The 19,573-nt window shown below is 35.9% G+C and overlaps 2 protein-coding genes across 2 annotated transcripts; one reads left to right on the top strand and one right to left on the bottom strand.

Annotated features, from left to right (window-relative positions):
- The first annotated feature begins 10,666 nt into the window (after nucleotides 1-10,666).
- Nucleotides 10,667-11,250, top strand: LOC138896125 (uncharacterized mitochondrial protein AtMg00810-like). The gene is made up of 2 exons (XM_070180906.1): nucleotides 10,667-11,109; nucleotides 11,229-11,250. Exons 1-2 carry the CDS (start codon nucleotides 10,667-10,669, stop codon nucleotides 11,248-11,250), a joined length of 465 nt encoding a protein of 154 aa, XP_070037007.1.
- Nucleotides 11,251-15,300: 4,050 nt separating this feature from the next.
- LOC138896124 (uncharacterized) lies at nucleotides 15,301-15,681 on the bottom strand. The gene has a single exon (XM_070180905.1). The coding sequence runs from the start codon at nucleotides 15,679-15,681 to the stop codon at nucleotides 15,301-15,303; it is 381 nt and encodes a 126-aa protein (XP_070037006.1).
- Nucleotides 15,682-19,573: the final 3,892 nt, after the last annotated feature.

Genomic DNA, 19,573 nt, shown 5'->3' with positions numbered 1-19,573 from the left:
GGAAGTTTGACCGATGAGTTGACTTTTTGATACCGAAGTCGGAATCCAGTTCCGAAAATTTTCATAGCTCCGTTATGTAATTTATGACTTATGTGTAAAATTTGAGGTCAATCGGAGTTGATTTGATAGGTTCCGACATTGAATGTAGAAGTTGAAAACTCTTAGTTTCATTAAGCTTGAATTGGGGTATGATTCATGGTTTTAGCATTGTTTGATGTGATTTAGAGGTTCGACTAAGTTCGTATGATGTTTTAGGACTTGTTGGTATATTTGGTTGAGGCCCTGAGGGCCTCGGGTGAGTTTCGGATGGTTAACGGATCAAAAATTTGAGTTAAAAAGCTGCTGCAATTTTTCCTCTTCTGTTGGACATTCTGGGCTGTGATCGAGCCCAGATATCGAGCCAGATATCGAGCCCAGATATCGAGCCCAGGGTTGACAAGGTACCGGCTCGAGCTAGTGTATCGAAGCCATGATCGAAGGTCCAACTCGAGGGCCATGATCGAAGGTCCAGCTCGAGGGCCATGATCGAAGGCAAGGCTCGAGGGCATGATCGAAAGCAAGGCTCGAGGGCATGATCGAAGGTAAGGCTCGAGGGCTAGGATCGAGACCCATGCTCGATGCCCTGATTGAAGGCACATGTTCGATGCCCTGATCGAGGCCATGACCGAGGTCTAGGCTCGAGCCTGTGATCGAAGCCCCGATCGAGGCCCAGTTCGAGGACCAGTTCCGAAGGGTGCTGGACAGTTTTATAAAAAGAGGGCATTCGTCCCATTTGTCATTTTTGACGAACTTGAGCTTGAGCAGAGACGAATTTTGGCAGATTTTCAAGGGAAAAATATTGGGATAAGTGATTCTAACTCGGATTTGGTCTACATATACAAGTATATCATTGTTTTCACAATTTAATTAGTGTTTTGAGATTGAAATTTGGAAAAGTTTAGAAATCTCATAGAAACAAAATTTTTAGATTTCGGTATCGATTCGGAGTCGGATTTGAGTGAAACTGGTATGGTTGGACTCGTAATTGAATGGGTTGTTGGATTTCATAACTTTCGCCGGATTCCGAGATATGGGCCCCGCGAGCGAATTTTTAATTAATTTAGGGATCTTTTCTTAAAAATGTAGTATTTTCTTATAGAATTGATTTCTACAATATTTAGTGATTTTATCGAATTATTTTGGCTAGATTCGAGCCAGACGGAGTTGGATAATCGTGGAAAAGGCAAAATTATGGATTAAATTGGAGCAAGACGAGGTAAGTCTCTTGTCTAATCTTGTGAGGGGGAAATTAGCTCATAGGTGATTAAGATTAAATAATTATTGCTAATTGTGGGGGCTACGTACGCACGAGGTGATGAGAGTCCGTGCGTAGCTACTATTAATGCTAAAGTCCAGGTAGTTTAGGACTCAAAGCATGTATTACTTGTGTAAATTGTATTCTTTGATTAATTAATATTAATTGATATATATATATATATATATATATATTGATATATATATGAATATATATATTGTGAATTATTTGATAAAGATATTAAAGGATGAAAATCTCATAGGCTTGATTTCTATTTAAATCAATTAATTGTCAAAAGAAATTGTTCTCCTCCCAAATTTATCATATAATAAACATACTGTCTTTCCGGAGGCACATAAAAAAATGTCCTCCTTTCTTGTAGAGCGGGCCGAACGCCTCGGCAGGATAGATGCATCTATGGATCGCGCCACATGTCCCTCGGCAGTGTACACGACACTCTGGATCGGGCCGTACGTCCTCGGCTGAAATCGTGCATAATAATAATAATAATTACACGATACTTTAATAATTTATTTCAGCTTGAGAAGCTAATTAATAAATTGAAAAATCCTTGGAATTTAATGAATTATTATTCTAGCTTGTTTATGGAATTAATTGTTACTCCTGTAAATGAGATTTAAATTGATAAATTAGAATTTTTCTGAATTGAAGGAATTTAATTAATATATTGAGAATTGTTACATTTGAAGGAATTTGATTATCTCTGCTGATTAAATAAATTATTGTAAATTCTGTAAATCATGCTGATTTAAATATTCTAGATATATTTCAGTTATTATTATTGACCCACAGTGAGTGTTAAAGTCGGCCATCTTGTCTCTACCACTTCGAGATTAGGCTTGATACTTACTGGGTATACGTTGTTTACGTACTCATACTATACTTGGTGCACTTTTTGTGCATGATCTGAGACAGGTGCTAGTGGAGGACCTATCATTACATACCCACGTCATCCCGAGGCATAGTGGTGAGCTGCCTTTCTGAGCCGTTCTGCAGCTACCAGTGCCTCTTCTTATATTTATATTCTGTCTATTTCATTTCAGACAGTATTTGGAGTTTTGTATAATCTACTAGATGCTCATGCACTCGTGACACCGGGTCTTGGCACACACACATTGGTAGAAGTTGGTATTTTATTATTTTCTTGGAATAAAAGTTTAACCAATATACGTATGACTTATTAGTTGGCTTGCCTAACTGTAGTGTTGGGCGCCATCACGACCTATAGGTGAAATTGGGTCGTGACAGTGATGCAAGCATAGCTCAGCCAGTGGGATCTGTAGCTGGTTCATCATTATCAGTACGCCCCCCTGGGCAAGGTTCACAAGCACCAATGAGTCGTGGTAGAGACAAAGGCGGAACATCTAGCTCGAGCTGTCCTCAGAACCGCATTTATGCGTTGGCAGGACGACAAGATCAGGAGACATCGCCCGACGTTGTTACAAGTATATTATCAGTCTTCTCATATGATGTATATGCACTAATTGACCCAGGTTCCACCTTATCATATGTTACTCCGTTGGTTGATAGTAAGTTTGGAATAAAACCTGAATTGGTTAAACCTTTTGAGGTATCTACACCTGTTGGGGACTCAGTGGTAGCTAAGCGAGTATATAGGGGTTTTATAATATTGGTTCATAGTCGATCTACCGTAACGGGCCCAATCGAGTTAGATATGGTAGAATTTGATGTTATAATGGGTATGGATTGGTTGGCTTCTTGTCATGCCAACGTTGATTGTAGATCAAAGATAGTCCGATTTCAATTTCCAGGGGAGCCCATTTGGGAGTGGAAAGGTAATACGGCGTCGCCGAGAGGTAGATTTATTTCCTATCTCAAGGAAAGTAAGATGATAAGAAAGGGCTGTATTTATCACTTAGTTTGGGTTCAGGATGTGGAAGTAGAGTCGCCAACCATGCTGTCCATCCCTATGGTTAATGAGTTTCCCGAAGTTTTTTCTGATTAACTTTTGGGTCTTCCGCCAGAGCGAGAAATTGAGTTTTCTATTGATTTACTACCAGATACTCACCAAATGTCTATTCCTCCCTATAGAATGGCCCCCGCAGAGCTGAAGGAGTTGAAGGAAAAACTAAAGGACTTGCTTGAAAAAGGCTTTATTAGACCTAGTACATCACCGTGGAGAGCACCTGTGTTATTTGTGAGGAAAAAAGATGGTTCCTTATGGATGTGTATTGATTATAGACAATTGAATAAGGTGACGATCAAGAATAAGTACTCGCTCCCGAGGATTGATAATTTATTTGATCAGTTGCAAGGTGCTAAGTGTTTTTCAAAGATAGACTTGAGGTACGGGTACCATCAGGTAAGGGTTAAGGAGGAAAATATTCCGAAGACAGCATTCAGGACCAGATACGGGCACTTTGAGTTTCGTGTTATGTCATTTGGTTTGACCAATGCCCCAGTAGTATTCATGGATTTTATGAACCATATGTTCAGGCCCTTTTTAGATCTGTTCGTAATTGTATTTATCGACGATATATTGGTGTATTCTCGTTTAGAGGCTGAGCATGCAGATCATTTGCGTACTGTGCTCAGAGTTCTACAAAAGGAAAGTTGTATGCAAAATTCTCTAAATGTGAATTCTGGTTGAACTCTGTAGCTTTCCTTGGGCATATCATTTCGAGTGAAGGTATCTGGGTTGATACACAAAAGATTGAGGCAGTAAAGGCTTGGCCTAGACCCACGATACTGACGGAGGTTCGTAGCTTTCTCGGTTTGGTAGGTTATTACAGGAGATTTGTAGAGGGATTTTCTTCCCTTTCAGCACCTTTGACAAAGTTGACTTAGAAGGGAGCAAAGTTTCAGTGGACTAATGCTTGCGAACGGAGTTTCCAGGCAGTGAAGGACAGATTAACTTCAGCACCCATTCTAACGCTCCCAGAAGGGACCGATGGTTATGTTATCTATTGTGACGTTTCAGGAATTGGATTGGGTTGTGTGCTGATGCAACATGGTAAGGTTATAGCTTATGCTTCTAGACAACTAAGGAAATACGAGAAGAACTACCCGACCCACGATTTAGAGTTATCCGCAGTGATTCATGCACTAAAGATATGGAGGCACTACTTGTATGGCATTCATGTTGATATCTATACGGATCAAAAGAGCCTCCAGTATATCTTCAAGCAAAAGGAATTAAAGTTACGTCAAAGGAGATGGTTGGAGCTACTTAAAGACTATGACATTGATATTTTATACCATCCGGGGAAGGCGAACGTAGCAGCCGATGCCCTCAGCCATAGATCTATAGGTAGCCTCTCATATTTACAGCTAGAAAAGAGGGGAATAGCCCATGATATCCATCATCTAGCTAGCCTTGGAGTTCGGTTACTGGACTCAGGTGATATTGGAATTACTATTCAGGATATGGCAACATCCTCTTTAGTAACTAAAGTAAAGGAATGCCAGTACGAGGATCCTGTGTTAGTTCATTATAGGGATACCACCCCTCAGAAGGAGAAGACACCGTTTGAAATCACAGAAGATGGGGTCCTCAGATATCGAGGACGATTATGTGTTCCTAATATTGCAGGGCTGCGTCGGCAGGTTATGGGAGAAACTCACTATTCTCGTTATTCTATCCATCCAGGAGCAACAAATATGTATCGTGATATCAGGGAGGTATATTTGTGGGATGGAATGAAAAGGGATATAGCGGAGTTTGTTTCTCAGTGCCCTAACTGTCAGTAGGTCAAGATTGAGCACCAAAGACTCGGTGGATTATTGCAGGCTATAAAGATTCCGACTTGGAAGTAGGAAGTAATCAATATGGATTTCATTGTAGGCTTACCTCGTATCCAGCGTAAGTTCGATCCTATATGGGTGATTGTTGATAGGCTTACAAAATCAGCCCATTTTCTGCCCGTTAGGACCTACATATTCTGCAGAGGATTATGCAAGGCTTTATATTAATGAGATAGTATGACTACATGGTGTCCCTATCTCTCGGATCGAGGAGCTCAATTTACAACTAACTTCTGGAGGTCCTTCAAAAAAGGATTAGGGACTCAGGTAAGTCTTAGTACAACATTTCTTCCCCAGACAGACGGACAAGCTGAGCGTACTATTTAGACACTTAAGGATATGTTAAGAGCTTGTGTGATAGACTTCAAGGGTAGCTGGGGTGATCATCTGCCGCTTATGGAGTTCGCATATAATAATAGCTACTATTCCAGTATTCAGATGGCTTCATACGAAGCTCTTTACAGATGGAAGTGTAGGTCGCCTATAGGGTGGTTCGATGTTGGGGAAACTACGTTAGTAGGACCAGAATTGGTACAGCAGGCAATCGAGAAAATTAAGCTTATACAGGAAAGGCTATTAGCAGCTCAAAGCCGTCAGAAGTCTTATGCGGATAATCGACAATGAGACTTGGAATTTCAGGTTGACGATTAGGTATTCCTAAAGGTATCACCGATGAAAGGCATTATGAGGTTCGGAAAAAGGGAAAAACTTAGCCCTCGGTACATTGGACCATATAGGATCATACGCAAGGTAGGCCAGGTAGCATATGAGTTAGACTTGCCTTCGGACTTGGAGTCTATACATCCAGTCTTTCATGTGTCTATGCTCCGTAAATGCATCGGAGATCCTTCTAGAGTTGTGTTAGTTGACGACGTTCAAGTCACAGAGCAACTATCATATGAAGAAACTCCCACCTTTATATTAGACAGATAGGTTCGGAGATTGAGAACCAAAGATGTAGCTTCGGTAAAAGTACTTTGGAGAAACAACAATGTGGAATAAATGACTTGGGAGGCCGAAGAAGACATAGAGTCTAGGTATCCCTACTTATTTCTTCCTCCAGGGAGGGATCCGACTGAGACATCACAACCTTAAGGTACGTGTATGGCTTCTTATGTTAGTTATTCTCATTGGTCGTGTGAGGCCATTGTCGTTATTGATGATTATGGTACTATGTGCCATTGAATTATTGAATTTCTGTAGAAAGAGTTGGTAGTAGTATTGTTACAAAGGGAATGTTGAGATTATTAACATATTTTCATGAATTTCATTCATTTATACATGTACCAGACCCATGACCAGATGGCGTTATATACGCATATTTATATGTATATATATGTATATGGGATGTGGGAAAAGGTTACGGTGTTATAAACGCACCACCACCTGATCAGTTAGTATATGTTGATGATTTTGCCCATAGTGGCCGAGATGATATGATGGGATGCCCTCAGAGGCTTGATGATGTTATGTACACCTATACCTATGCATTCCATGACATTTACATGCACGTGTATGATGTTATAATTGTTTTAGGATTTGCAAAGTTATTTAGACTTACAGATGGAAATCCGTATTCCATGTTTCATCTATTTCTCTTATGTATTGATTTTCATGCCTTACATACTCAGTACATTGTTCGTACTGACACCTTAGTTCTCGGGCCTACGTTTCATGCCCGCAAGTGCAGGTAGGCAAGCTGACGGTCCCCTTTCTTAGGATCCTTGATCAGCGAGAGTTAGCGTGCTCCATTTGATCCAGAGCTGCTTTTGATTTTGGTACGATATGCTTGTATATATATATGGGTATGATGTGGCTCAGTCCCGTCTTTATACATTTATATTTCTATTAGAGGTCTGTAGACAGTTATGTATAGTTAGATAGTATATGGCCTTGTCAGCTTTTAGTTTTGGATATATAGTTGTCTATACCAGCCTTGCCGGCTCGCCCCACTGTATTCCGCATGTTTATGTATATATGTATTAGGGACAGGTTTCCCTCACGTACACTATTTATGTTTATATCTTAAATGCATGCTTAAGGATGTTCGACATGTAGGAGTCGGGCACCGTCGCGGCCCATCGGTTTGGGTCGTGACAGTAACTGGGAGTCAAAGATGATCTGGAGATATACTTACCTGTTGACACTGACTGAAATCCTTCAATATAGTAAGTAAAATAAATGTTCGGCCCTATAAGGCTCGGTACGTGTAACTGATCGGCCGTAGTAGGCTCGCTCATAGGCGCTCGGCCATACTAGGCTTTGTATCTTGGCCATCATGGGCTCGCTCATAGGCGCTCGACCACAATAGGCTCGTTATATATATATATATATATATATATATATATATATATATATATATATATATATATATATATATATATAAAACTTACCATCTGATCAGAGGTTGCCCAATAGGGGTCTGCCCACCGATTATAGCTTGATTGTGGTAAAAATATTGTAATACTGTATATATATAGACCCTCTTCTCTCTTGACTGGAAGAAGACAATACTCAATTGAATATAAAGTCTCGATAAGGGAGAATACTGTAACTTCTGAGAATAGGATAATGTGAATAAATTCATGAATATGAACTTCTCTTTATGTCTCATTATCAAACACATGTAGCTACGAGATCATGCCAAATGAAGGAAGGGCTTAGCCTTAACATACCTTATCATAGTCTTTCCAATCACCAAGTTGAACTCGCCTCTTCTCACCTTAATCTACAACAATGATAATAATACTATCATTAAGTTACGAAAGGTACAATTATCGCACAACGAACAACAAGCTTATTTTGTATTAAAATGGACAGCATCTCCCCTATAATCCTTACTTCCTCCAAATTCAAGATAACACCAACAACACCAAAAACAATAATAACAACATATATACATTATTTTCCAACCTTATGTACACCACACAATACTACAAAATAGCCCAACACGCCCCAATCACTTCATACACAAAACGACTGTCGTAGTAGTGTCAACAACCCGAAAATTTTACGACAAACGACCAGCCCAACATCCTACATTTATGTGGTATTTCTCTACACCCTTCCTCCAAAACTCTACAAAATAATAGTAAATCACGCATCCCAACAACAACACCAAACAGTCCACAAAATAGTCCGCTATAAGTGAATAACTCAAACTCATGGCTTCCGATCACCGTCCAGTGAGTTCTTACAAATATAGAACAACTTACTATGCATCTATAGAAGAGAAGAATGTATGAAAGAGAGCATTAAACTTACCTTATTTGTTGGATAACTCAGCTCCTATCTTGATTCTTCAAACTCTAGGCTTTACCTCCAATTTGAACTTGAAAGGGATAGAAAATCAATTGGGGTTTGTGGGAAATTTTTGCAGAGATTAAGTCTAGTTATTTTTTCCTATTATCAGCCTAATATATGAAGGGGATAGGCATTTAAAAAGTCCTCTTTGAATGTCCCGAACTGGCCCATTTTTGGATGATTCGAACTAGCCCAGTTTTGGATTCTCGTTTAAGCAAGTTGGTAACAGTCTGTGCAGTCTCGCAAAAATGTCCATATCTCTCTACTCTGATATCGTATTGACAAACGGTTTAATGAGTTAGAAAATAGACTTATAGATCTTTAATTTGATGTAACACCCCATAACCCTAGGATATTGGGATAAAATCACAGTTACATTTGACCCAAAGTTTCAGTAAAACTTATGAACGTAACTTGTGATGACTTTCATCGACCTTTGTTCCACCACTCGCTTGACTTTAAAACATAACACATGACTATCATACTAATAACATAACTCATAACATAACCTATCTATCATGTTAAACACCCTGGTCTCACCCCAAAAGTACATGCTATAACATTCCCAACTTGTCGACTTTCGACGAAATATTATTTTCTTCAATTCCTTTAGCTTTTGAATCTTTCAACCCTCTTTGTACTTGTTGTTCATGATCTTCAATATTTGTAACCTCCGAGGTAACATGATTAACTTACTTTATATATTTTCAAAGATGATCTCATTTTTGGTCCTACATTAGTTTGCTCACGACGTAGTTTTACGTACGGAAATATAGGGTGTAACATATACACCAAAGAAGATGTGCCTACACTCCTCAACAAAATGGATTAGCTGAAAGGAAGCATAGGCACATCTTAGAAGTTACAAGATCTATGAGGTTTCAAGCAAATATACCTATCAAATTCTGGGGGCACTGCATTTTAACAACAGTCTATTTAATTAACATAATGTCCAGTTCTGTCATTGCCAATATGTCACCCTATGAAAGGCTATACAAAAGGAAGCCATCTTTGAATCATCTTAGAATATTAGGGTTCCAATGTTTTGCTAAGATACTACAAGAACATGACAAGTTGATGCCATGAGCTAAAATGGTTATGCATATGGGGTACTCGGACATTCACAAAGGCTACATTATATATGATATAAGTAATCATAATTTCTTTGTCAGTAGAGATGTTACATTCAGAGAAGATACATTTCCTTTCAGCATAACAAGCACAAACTCATAGCCACTATTTGTTACTCAAGATATAGGAATTTTATAAGATAGTTTCTCTAAAATTACATTTGAAACATACCTACACAGTCAATCAAACACTATTCCTACACATACTGAAGGTTTAACCAACCAACCAACCTATTCAAGCATAAGCAAGTTCAGAAGTCTCTATACCATAAAATCATGAAATGCTAACACAAATATCTCAGCTACCTGAACAACAATTATCAGATAATCACCTACCAGATAAGCATTTACCAAATATACAACCAGTAGATGATATTCAACAGAACATACAACCTGCAACCAGAAGATCATCAAGAGACAAAAATCCTCTAGTTTGGATGAAGGACTCTGTATCATTGAACATTCACAATGATGCACCATATGCTTTAGACATGTATATAGGCTATGATAATCTGTCATCCAAATATAAGGCCTATGTTGCCTCATTTTCATCTACTGTGGAACCTTCAAATTACTCTGAGGCAGTGAAAGTCCCAAAATAGGTAGAACCTATGCAAGAAGAAATCAAAGCATTGGAAAATAACCATACATGGGACTTGGTTACCTTACCAGAAGAGAAAAGGCCTACTAGCCGCAAGTGGACATACAAAATAAAGTACAAAGCTTTGGAGAAGTTGAGAGATTTAAAGTTAGATTAGTTGCTAAAGGGTACAGTCAACAAGAAGGAATGGACTATTAAGAGACTTTTTCACCTGTTGTGAAAATGGTAACAGTCAAAACTATCTTAGCCTTGGCAGTAGCTAGGAAATGGCACATATATCAAATTGATGTATATAATGACTTTCTTTAAGGTGATTTATATTATGAAATATACATGGACTTGCCTCAAGGATTCTCAAGTCAGGGGGAGACAAGGACAGTTTGCAGACTTGTGAAATCCTTGTATGGTCTTAACCAAGGTCCAAGATAATGGAATGCTAAATTCTCTGAAGCATTAATAAAGTTTCAGTTTAACGAAAGCCAATTTGATCATTCTCTGTTCATTAAGAAAACTACTGAAGGTATTGTCATTACTTAAGTGTATATAGATGATATGTTAATTACACGAGATAATCTGAAAGTGATTGAAGAAACCAAGATCTCATTTCAAAAAACCTTCAAAAAGAAGGATTTGGGAGATCTGAAGTATTTCTTAGGTATTGAATTTGCAAGATCTAAGGAAGGAATCAATATGCATCAGAGGAAATATGCCTTAGAACTCATTTCAGAAGTCGGATTGACTGCTGCCAAACCTGCAGAAACATCTATTGATACAAATATCAAGCTCACTTCAACACAATATGATAAGGAAATTAATACAAAGAGTCAAGTTGAAGAAGATCCCTTGGTTGATCAAGCTACTTATCAGAGACTTATAGGAAAGTTGCTCTATCTAACTGTAACCAGACCTGATATATCCTTTGGAGTACAAACTCTAAGTCAGTTTCTTCAGCAACCTAAACAGTCATATATGATAGCAACCTTAAGGATAGTAAGGTATATAAAAAACTAACCAGGTCAGGGAATACTTTTATCTAGCAAAAATAGTAATGTTGTGACTGCATATTGTGATGCTGACTGGGCTGTCTGCCCTATTACTACAAGATCTGTCACAGGTTTCTTAATCAAGAATGGTGACTCATTAGTGTCATGAACATAGTTTATTAATTATGAGAACCGACAATTTAATCTTCTGTGCATGAGCTAAGACTCCATACACTAAATTATCTACTACATAACTAAAGGGCATACATGTAACAAATGATCTATTTAAAATAATACTTTATTGAGTTGAATAATTCAAATAAATAATTGTTGCATAAAGAATAAAATACATATTATATATAAACCGCATGGTAATAGTATATCCCAATAATCTCCCATGTAGACTCATAACCATGCGTCTACAATTCTAATACCCAATTCCTTCTACATGCTTGTCAAAAATATTTTGTGGCAAGCTCTTTATAAACGGGTCTGCTAAATTATTCTCTGACGCAATCTTTAACACTTTTGCATCACCTCTCTGATTTATGTCCTGAATTAAATGATATTTATGCTCAATATGCTTACTCCTTTTATAGCTTCTTGGTTCCTTCGAGTTTGCAACTGCACCACTATTGTCACAATAAAGTACAATGGTGCTTGAACTGAAGGAACTACATTAAGCTATTTTAGAAAGTTCCTGAGCCAAACAACCTCTTTAGCTACCTCAGAGACAGCCATATTTTCGGCTTCCATGGTGGAATCAGCAACACATTATTGCTTGATACTCCTCCAACTTATGGCTCCACCTCCTAAGGTAAAAATATATCCTGAGGTAGATTTTCTAGAATCTCTATTTGATTGGAAACCTAAATCAATATAACCAATGGGTGCAAAATCACCTGAGTGATAAACCAACATATAATCTCTAGTCCTTTCCAGGTACTTGATTATATGTTTAATGGCCGTCCAGTGTTCTCGTCCAGGATTAGACTGAAATCTACTAACCATGCCAACATCAAAGTAGATATCATGTCTAGTACATAGCATAACATAGCATATATGAGACTCTCTACAGCAGAAGCATAAGGGATTGCCTTCATCTTTTCTATCTCATTAGTCATTTTTCGGGACTGATCTTTTGACAGTGAGATTTCATGCCTAAAAGGAAGAAAACCTTTCTTGGAATCTTGCATGCTAAACCTGGTGAGAATAGTATCAATATAAAGTTATTGGGATAAGCCTAATATCCTTCGCTTGCGATCTCGCATAAGCTTGATCCCAAGGATATGTGTCGCTTGTCCCAAGTCTTTCATATCAAAACGCGAGGACAATCATTCCTTTACTGAATTCAACATGCTCACATTATTTTTTATGACCAAAATATCATCTACGTACAAAACCAAAAATGTAACTTTATCTCCATCCCACTTCTTATAGATACAAGACTCGTTTTCACATTGATCAAAACTGAAGGTTTTAATCGATGTGCCAAAACAAGTATTCCATGCTCTAGAAGCTTGTTTCACTCCATAAATGGATTTCTTTAATTTACACAACATGTCCTCATTACCACTTTTTATGAAACCAACTGGTTGTGCCATAAGATGTACTCATCAAGACGTCAATTAAGAAAAGCCGTCTTGACATCCATTTGCCAAATCTCATAATCGTAATGAGCAACAATGGATAAGAGAATCCTAATAAATTTAAGCATGGTTACTGGCGAAAAGGTTTCCTCATAATCGATCCCTTCTTTTTGAGTAAACCCTTTTGCAACAAGCCTAACTTTAAAAGTTTGCACTTTTCCATCTACTCCTCTCTTTTTCTTATAGATCCATCTACAAATAATAGGTTTGACTCTAGTAGGTGGTTCTACAAAATCCCAGATTTTATTGGAGTACATGGACTCCATTTTAGATTTCATAGCAATAACCCATTTATCAGCGTCTGTATCCTGTAGTGCTTCATTGTAATTAAGAAGTTTTGTATTAGGCTCTTCATGGATTCTATCATAAGATTCTCTCAATAGCGCAAACCAGAGAGGTTTTTAATAATTCTCCCACTACGACTAGTCACTACAGGTGCAGTTTGATTTTGTTGTTGAACCATAACATCATTTTCCGGAACTGAAGCATCAATCTTATTCTCCACGCCTTGCGCTACTGGGATATCATTAACTTCTTCCTAGAGTGAAGGTTGTACAACCATTTTAGGTTGCTCAACAATCTGAGGTTGCTCAACATTACTCCTACTACTTTGGGGTAATGAGATGTCAGGAAATTGTTCCTGTGCGTTCTGCTGCCTATTGGCATTTCTCCCACTACAATAATGCAGTGGTATGTCAATATTGGCTTCCGGGATACGTTCCAGAGATGAGTCATTAGCTACTCCATTGCTTAATTCCTGTAAAACTAGTTTACTTCTAGGAAATGGTTCATTAAATAGTTCTCTTCTAAAAATTTGGCATTTGTTGTAACAATTACCTTCTTTTCCCTGGGACAATAAAACAAACCTCCTTTCGTTCCCTTTGGATATCCAATAAAAATGCACACTTCTATCCTCGATTCCAATTTATCCGCTTTCCCTTTCAGCACATGTGCCGGACAACCCCAAACCTGAATATGCCGTAAACTAGGCTTGTGCCCAATCCACAATTCTGCTGAGGTTGAAGGTACTGACTTTGAAGGAATCAGATTCAGAATGTAATTTGATGTTTCTAAAACATATCCCCAAAAAGAAGAAGCCAAATCAGAATAAAATAATATTGATCTAACTATTTCCATAAGGGTTCTATTTCTTCTTTCTGCCACACCATTTTGTTATTGTGGTGTTCCTGGGGCAGATAATTAAGATGTAATTCCACAATCTGATAAGTATTTAATAAATTCCGTAGAAAGATATTCACCACCACGATCAGATCACAATGTTTTGATATGTTTATCATGTCGTTTCTGTCTTAAATTCTTTGAATTTCTCAAAGCATTCAGACTTACGGCGCAACAGATAAATATATCCATATTTTGAGTAATCATATGTGAAAGTCACAAAATACTCAAAACCACCTCTTACTTGTATATTCATATGGCCACACAAATCAGAGTGAATTAATTCTAACTTATCGCTAGCTCTATTTCCTTTTGACAGAAAATGTTTCTTGGTCATTTTACCTTCTAAACAGAATTCGCATGTTGGCAGTGCCTCCACTTTCAATGAACTCAAAGGTCCATCTGAAACCAACCTCAAAATCCTATTTATATTTATATGACCTAGACGTAAGTGCCACAAATAAGTTTGGCTCAATTCAAAAATACTTTTTCTTTTATGTGGCAGATTAATGTTATTTAATTCTTTTGGTTGTAGCAAACGAGAAGATATATTAAGAATAAAAAGCTCATGTACTCTAGCAGCATTGTAAATAAAACATTTATTAAACTTAATAACAACATATTTATTAGCAAAATAAATATTATAACCAGCATCCATTATTTTCGAAACTGAAATCAAATTCCTTCTAATAGAATGCACATAAAGGACATCTTTCAAAACTAAAACTCTACCACTACTAAACAAAACTCTAATATCTCCTAATGCTAAAGCTGGTGCTTGCTCGCAATTGGCTTGAAAAATGCAAACTTCGTTCTCACTTAGCCGTCGCGTTTCCTGAAACCCCTACAAAGTAGTACATATATGATTAGTGGCTCCTGAATCTACACACCAAAACATGGTAGAGAGAGTCGCTAAACAAGTTTCAATGACATTTAAATTTGAATTACCTTGCTTATTCAACTTTGCCATATAGGCATGGCATTGCTTTTTATGATGCCCAGGTTACTTGCAATGATAGCACTTTCCTTTGGGATTTTTCACACCAACAGTCGTACCTCCAGGTGCCAAAACTTTATGAGCCTTCTTCTTTTTCTTACCACCTTTCGACTTAGAAACCGAAGCTTTCTCAACATTCAGTGCCACAACTTAAGCTTGTTGTTTGATAATAGATTCTGCCGCTTGTAGCTCATTCAACAATTTTGCAAGTGATAAATCCATTTTGTTTATATTATAGTTCAATCAAAATTGTTGAAAACTGTCAGGCAGAGTCTACAGGACCATCTCAACTTGAGATTCCTTATCAATCACAGCTCCTAGGACATCCAGTTCATTCAGAAGATCCATCATCTTCAAAATATGGTCCCTAACTGATGATCATTCAACCATCTTGGTATTCAAAAGGGCTTTCATGGCTGTCTGCTTAGCCGCACGATTTTGCTCACCGAACATCTCTTTGAGATTTTCGAGCATGTCATAAGCAGGCCCCATAGACTGATGCTGATGTTGCAATACATTCGCCATAGAGGCAAGAATGTTACATCGCGCTATCTCATCAGCCTTAACCCATTTTTCATAGGCCTTAACCTGATCATCAGTAGTATCTTCATCAGGTTTTTCTGGGCACTCTTCAGTGATTACGAATTTGTAACCTTCAGCGGTTAGGACAATATCAAGGTTCCTTTTCCAGTCAACATAATTCGGTCCTTCTAACTTGTTTTGGTTCAAAATTGAGATAAGTGGGTTGAATGAAGACATGGTTAATCTGAGAGATATTCACATTAAATAGATCATTAGTTATGCAATTAGAATAATAAAATTCAAAATAGCACATTACACATAACCATGCTGATTGAACAATTAGATTCGTTAGGAAAACTTAACTATTCATGCAAAATATATAAGTTATGTAAGATATTTACCCCCATAAAAATAGGACCAACTCAGATGGAGAGTAAACTGTCAATTTAAGATTGGTAAATATCACTATTATAAATCCTAGTTTCATTGAATCAACATGTAACTCAATTGGAGAATTAATACAAGTTATAAAATAATTAGAGGCAAAACTACAGTAATCATCTATAATGAATTTATCCGATATGAAAAAGACCTATGTCAGCATATAAATTCAGTATATTATTGTAAAACATGATTGGAACCAATAGGGATTGAACCCTACCATCACTGTTTTCTTTTAAAAGAATTATTAAAAAAAATTCTAAAAAATAGAAAAATGGCCAAAACCCCATCTAAACGACCCCTGAATGCCCGAAAAATGACGTACGTCATGAGCATAGCTGATGGGTATTGCGGTCAATCGGAGTTCGACAGAATTTCAAATTCATGACCTATTTGCAAAATCTATTTTTGGCATTTTTTAGGGTTCTATTTATTTTGACTTGTTCATATCACATAACATACTTATATATGTTAATCCATGATTTCAAAACTCAAAATATTATTATAACAATCTCATTTTTATATATATAAAAAATTATTGTTATGGAATAAATACAACAAACATGGGTAAAACAATACTATTTTCATGAAATAGAACACCATTGTTTATACTTAGGTATGTTAACCCATAATTTCAGAATTAAAATACTATTTAAAATAGTCACATTTTTTTGAGAAAACACCATTGTTTTCATAGAATAACTACACCAAATATGTATAATTTAATAACACATTTTAATGTTACTCTATTCATGTTATATTACATTATCTAGTTAAATGTAAGACGACATCTGATATCAATTATTAGAACATGCACAACAGAAGAAAGCATACAACTCAAGTATCACAAACATGTAAACTAGATAATGATTCAATACGGATATTAGAAGCACTAACCTCTTAAAAATGTTGCACAATGTCCTTCACAGAGCAAGAATCCAAGGTTGCAGTCTTCTGCTATACTCCTTGTAAGACCTTAGACGAAATTGTTTGAGTGGGTAAAATAATACAACTCTGAAGAGTGAGTTATTAGGTAAAAAACGTCTTCCTTTTTGTAGACCCGAAATTAAGCCAAAATGGTTTAAAACGTGTAGGGTTCTGCTAGTGCAAGTAGAATCCTACTCTAACTCAAAAGGATAACTTTTCTCCCAAGCCACCTTTTACCTAAGTCTGTTAAGATTTTTATTAGGTATAGAAAGGACCACAGATGAATTAAATCCTACTATAATTCATTGCAGTTTATTCCACTAAAAAACTGTAATTGAACTCCTCAATATGAATTTTGAAAATTCACTAACACTTATTTTAACTCCCCATGTTAAGATTATAAATATCAGTTAATTAAACTAAATCACTAACAATTTAATTTAATCAATTAATTAAATCCTTTATAATTCCGCTTAAACTATTTCATGCGACAGATGCAAAATCCACCGGCCGGATTTTCACATGAAAACTTATAAGCTCACATAAAGGGGTATCATCAAATTCAAAATCGAGTCACGGATTTTATCAACTAATTATTATTTCACAAATGCTATTCGTTATTGTCCAATCTATTAGGCATACACTAACTCTGAATGGAGTTGTACCTTTTGATAAATTAAAACAATGAACAAATCACATTGATCATAATAGCTATATCAAGAGTAGGAGTATAAGCTCATTTAATGAATTAGAGAAAATATTTTATATATATTCAGTACACAAATATATTTTCTCTACTTGGTCCATTCAATATACAATAAGTATACTAGCACAAGAATTTGGAGAAAAACCACTCTCATAATCAAGATAAATTATACTTTAATCTTGTGCTACAATCATCAAGATATTTTGCTCAACAATATCTTCGATTGTGAACATAGTTTATTAATTATGAGAACCGATAATTTAATCTTCTTTGCATGAACTAAGGCTCCATACATTAAATTGTCTACTACATAACTAAAGGACACACATGTAACAAATGATCTATTTAAAATAATACTTTATTGAATTGAATAAATCAAATAAACAATTGTTCCATAAAGCATAAAACACAATATTATATCTAAACCGCATGGTAATAGTATATCCCAAGAGTGCTTGCCTTGACCCATTTTTCGTGTGACCTTTTAATGTATATACAATCAACCCTCTCTATAACACTCTCATTTGTTCCTATATTTTTAGGCTTTTATGGTGAATGGCTGTTATACACCTATAACGACATCTGACATTTAAATATGTTTCCGTTGTTATAGATAAAAATTATCCAGAAATCAATTATTTTTCCATTTTTTATGTTACAAATAAAACATAAGAAAATTATTAAAATTTAAATTTTTAAAAGATATGCATACTTCACTAGTTAAGTATTAAAGAAAGCTAATACATTATTAATAAATTCATAACTAAAAGTATATAGATTTAAACTCTAAAGCAGACTTTTAAAGCTACTTAAAAAAATATTTTGTTTCAAGATTGATGGAAGAACTTAGTAATTGTAGCTTGTTTCGTAGATTTCATTCTCTTACTAGCGATATAATGCTTGAATTGGGGAAGATTCGTATCTAAATTTTCAGCAAAAAGGTATCCAATAGCTTTTCCTTGAAGATAATTTAAGAGCTTAACAATTAATTTTCTATCTAAATATTTTTTGGAATTTATTCAATGATATATCATGTGCAAATCTTCAAATCTTAAATCTTATACAAGATAGAAACTTTGTTTAATGGAAAATATTAGTGCATATTTTTAAAATAATTATTCGTAATCTTAAAGATTCTATATAGATGTTATAGGGATAATTTTATAAAGAACGTTCTGCTATAAATTTGGATATTGCTGTTATAGATAAAAAGTTATTTTAGAGAAGTAAAATATAACTTAATAAATCGGTTCTGAGAAAAACCTTGCTTTTATAGTGAATAGTTATTATATAGGGATGCTGTTATAGAGAGGTCCGACTGTACATATTTTTGAAAATATTTCTCTTAATCTTCTATGTTCAGTTAATTCTTAACAAATTAGTATTGAAATGTAATTTTTTTTAAACAAGAAAAATAAGAAAGACTAATAGTAGTAACTAAATGTAGTTACGATTATATATATTGATGTGGCAATGCTATTGTTGTTTTGGTGGATTGCATAATACTATAATGAACTCTTTGTAGTTGGTTTGTTCATTGCGTAAGCCATTGTTAATTCGCACGTTAAACATATTTAGTATAGGTCAACTAATTGTAATGATTACATAATCATACACGTGGAAACATAATGAAGAAGAAAAAGGACAATAAAACGAAAGAAAATGAGGAAGAGGTTTTAAACCTTGAAGTTCAACTAAGAAATTAGTTGTGCATCTTCTTTTAATTCTCGACGGTCTTAAAAGAAAATAAGAACTGAGATAAAAGAAAGAATCTAAAGAGCTTGCTATCCACACAGTTCGGAAATTTTGTATAATAAAGCTATAGTCGTTGCCGTAAGCATTTAAATTTTATCGAATTTAAATCGATAAAACAACGTGGACTATATTTTAGTATATTAGTCCAAACAAATATGTGTTAATATAATTGAATTAATTACTTAAATCCAATAAATATTGATTGGGCTAGCCCATTTAGTTGGGCTACAAATAATGAGCCCACTTCGTTAGGCCCAATAAGACATCTTCCTACAGGCCCAGTTTGGTGCCACGTGTCAA

The sequence above is a fragment of the Nicotiana tomentosiformis genome, chromosome 7 (genome assembly GCF_000390325.3).
Source record: "Nicotiana tomentosiformis chromosome 7, ASM39032v3, whole genome shotgun sequence".
Classification (NCBI taxonomy): Eukaryota; Viridiplantae; Streptophyta; class Magnoliopsida; order Solanales; family Solanaceae; genus Nicotiana; species Nicotiana tomentosiformis.
Note: the sequence above shows the minus strand (reverse complement) of the source record. Positions and strands in the feature narration are given on the sequence as shown.

Bases quoted from the DNA above. Each gene is read 5' to 3' on its own strand.
- LOC138896125 (XM_070180906.1), top strand. From the start codon at position 10,667: ATGTTAATTACACGAGATAATCTGAAAGTGATTGAAGAAACCAAGATC. The intron at 11,110-11,228 runs GTATATAAAAAA...GATCTGTCACAG, and splicing joins GCAACCTTAAGGATAGTAAG to GTTTCTTAATCAAGAATGGT.
- LOC138896124 (XM_070180905.1), bottom strand. From the start codon at position 15,681: ATGTCTTCATTCAACCCACTTATCTCAATTTTGAACCAAAACAAGTTA.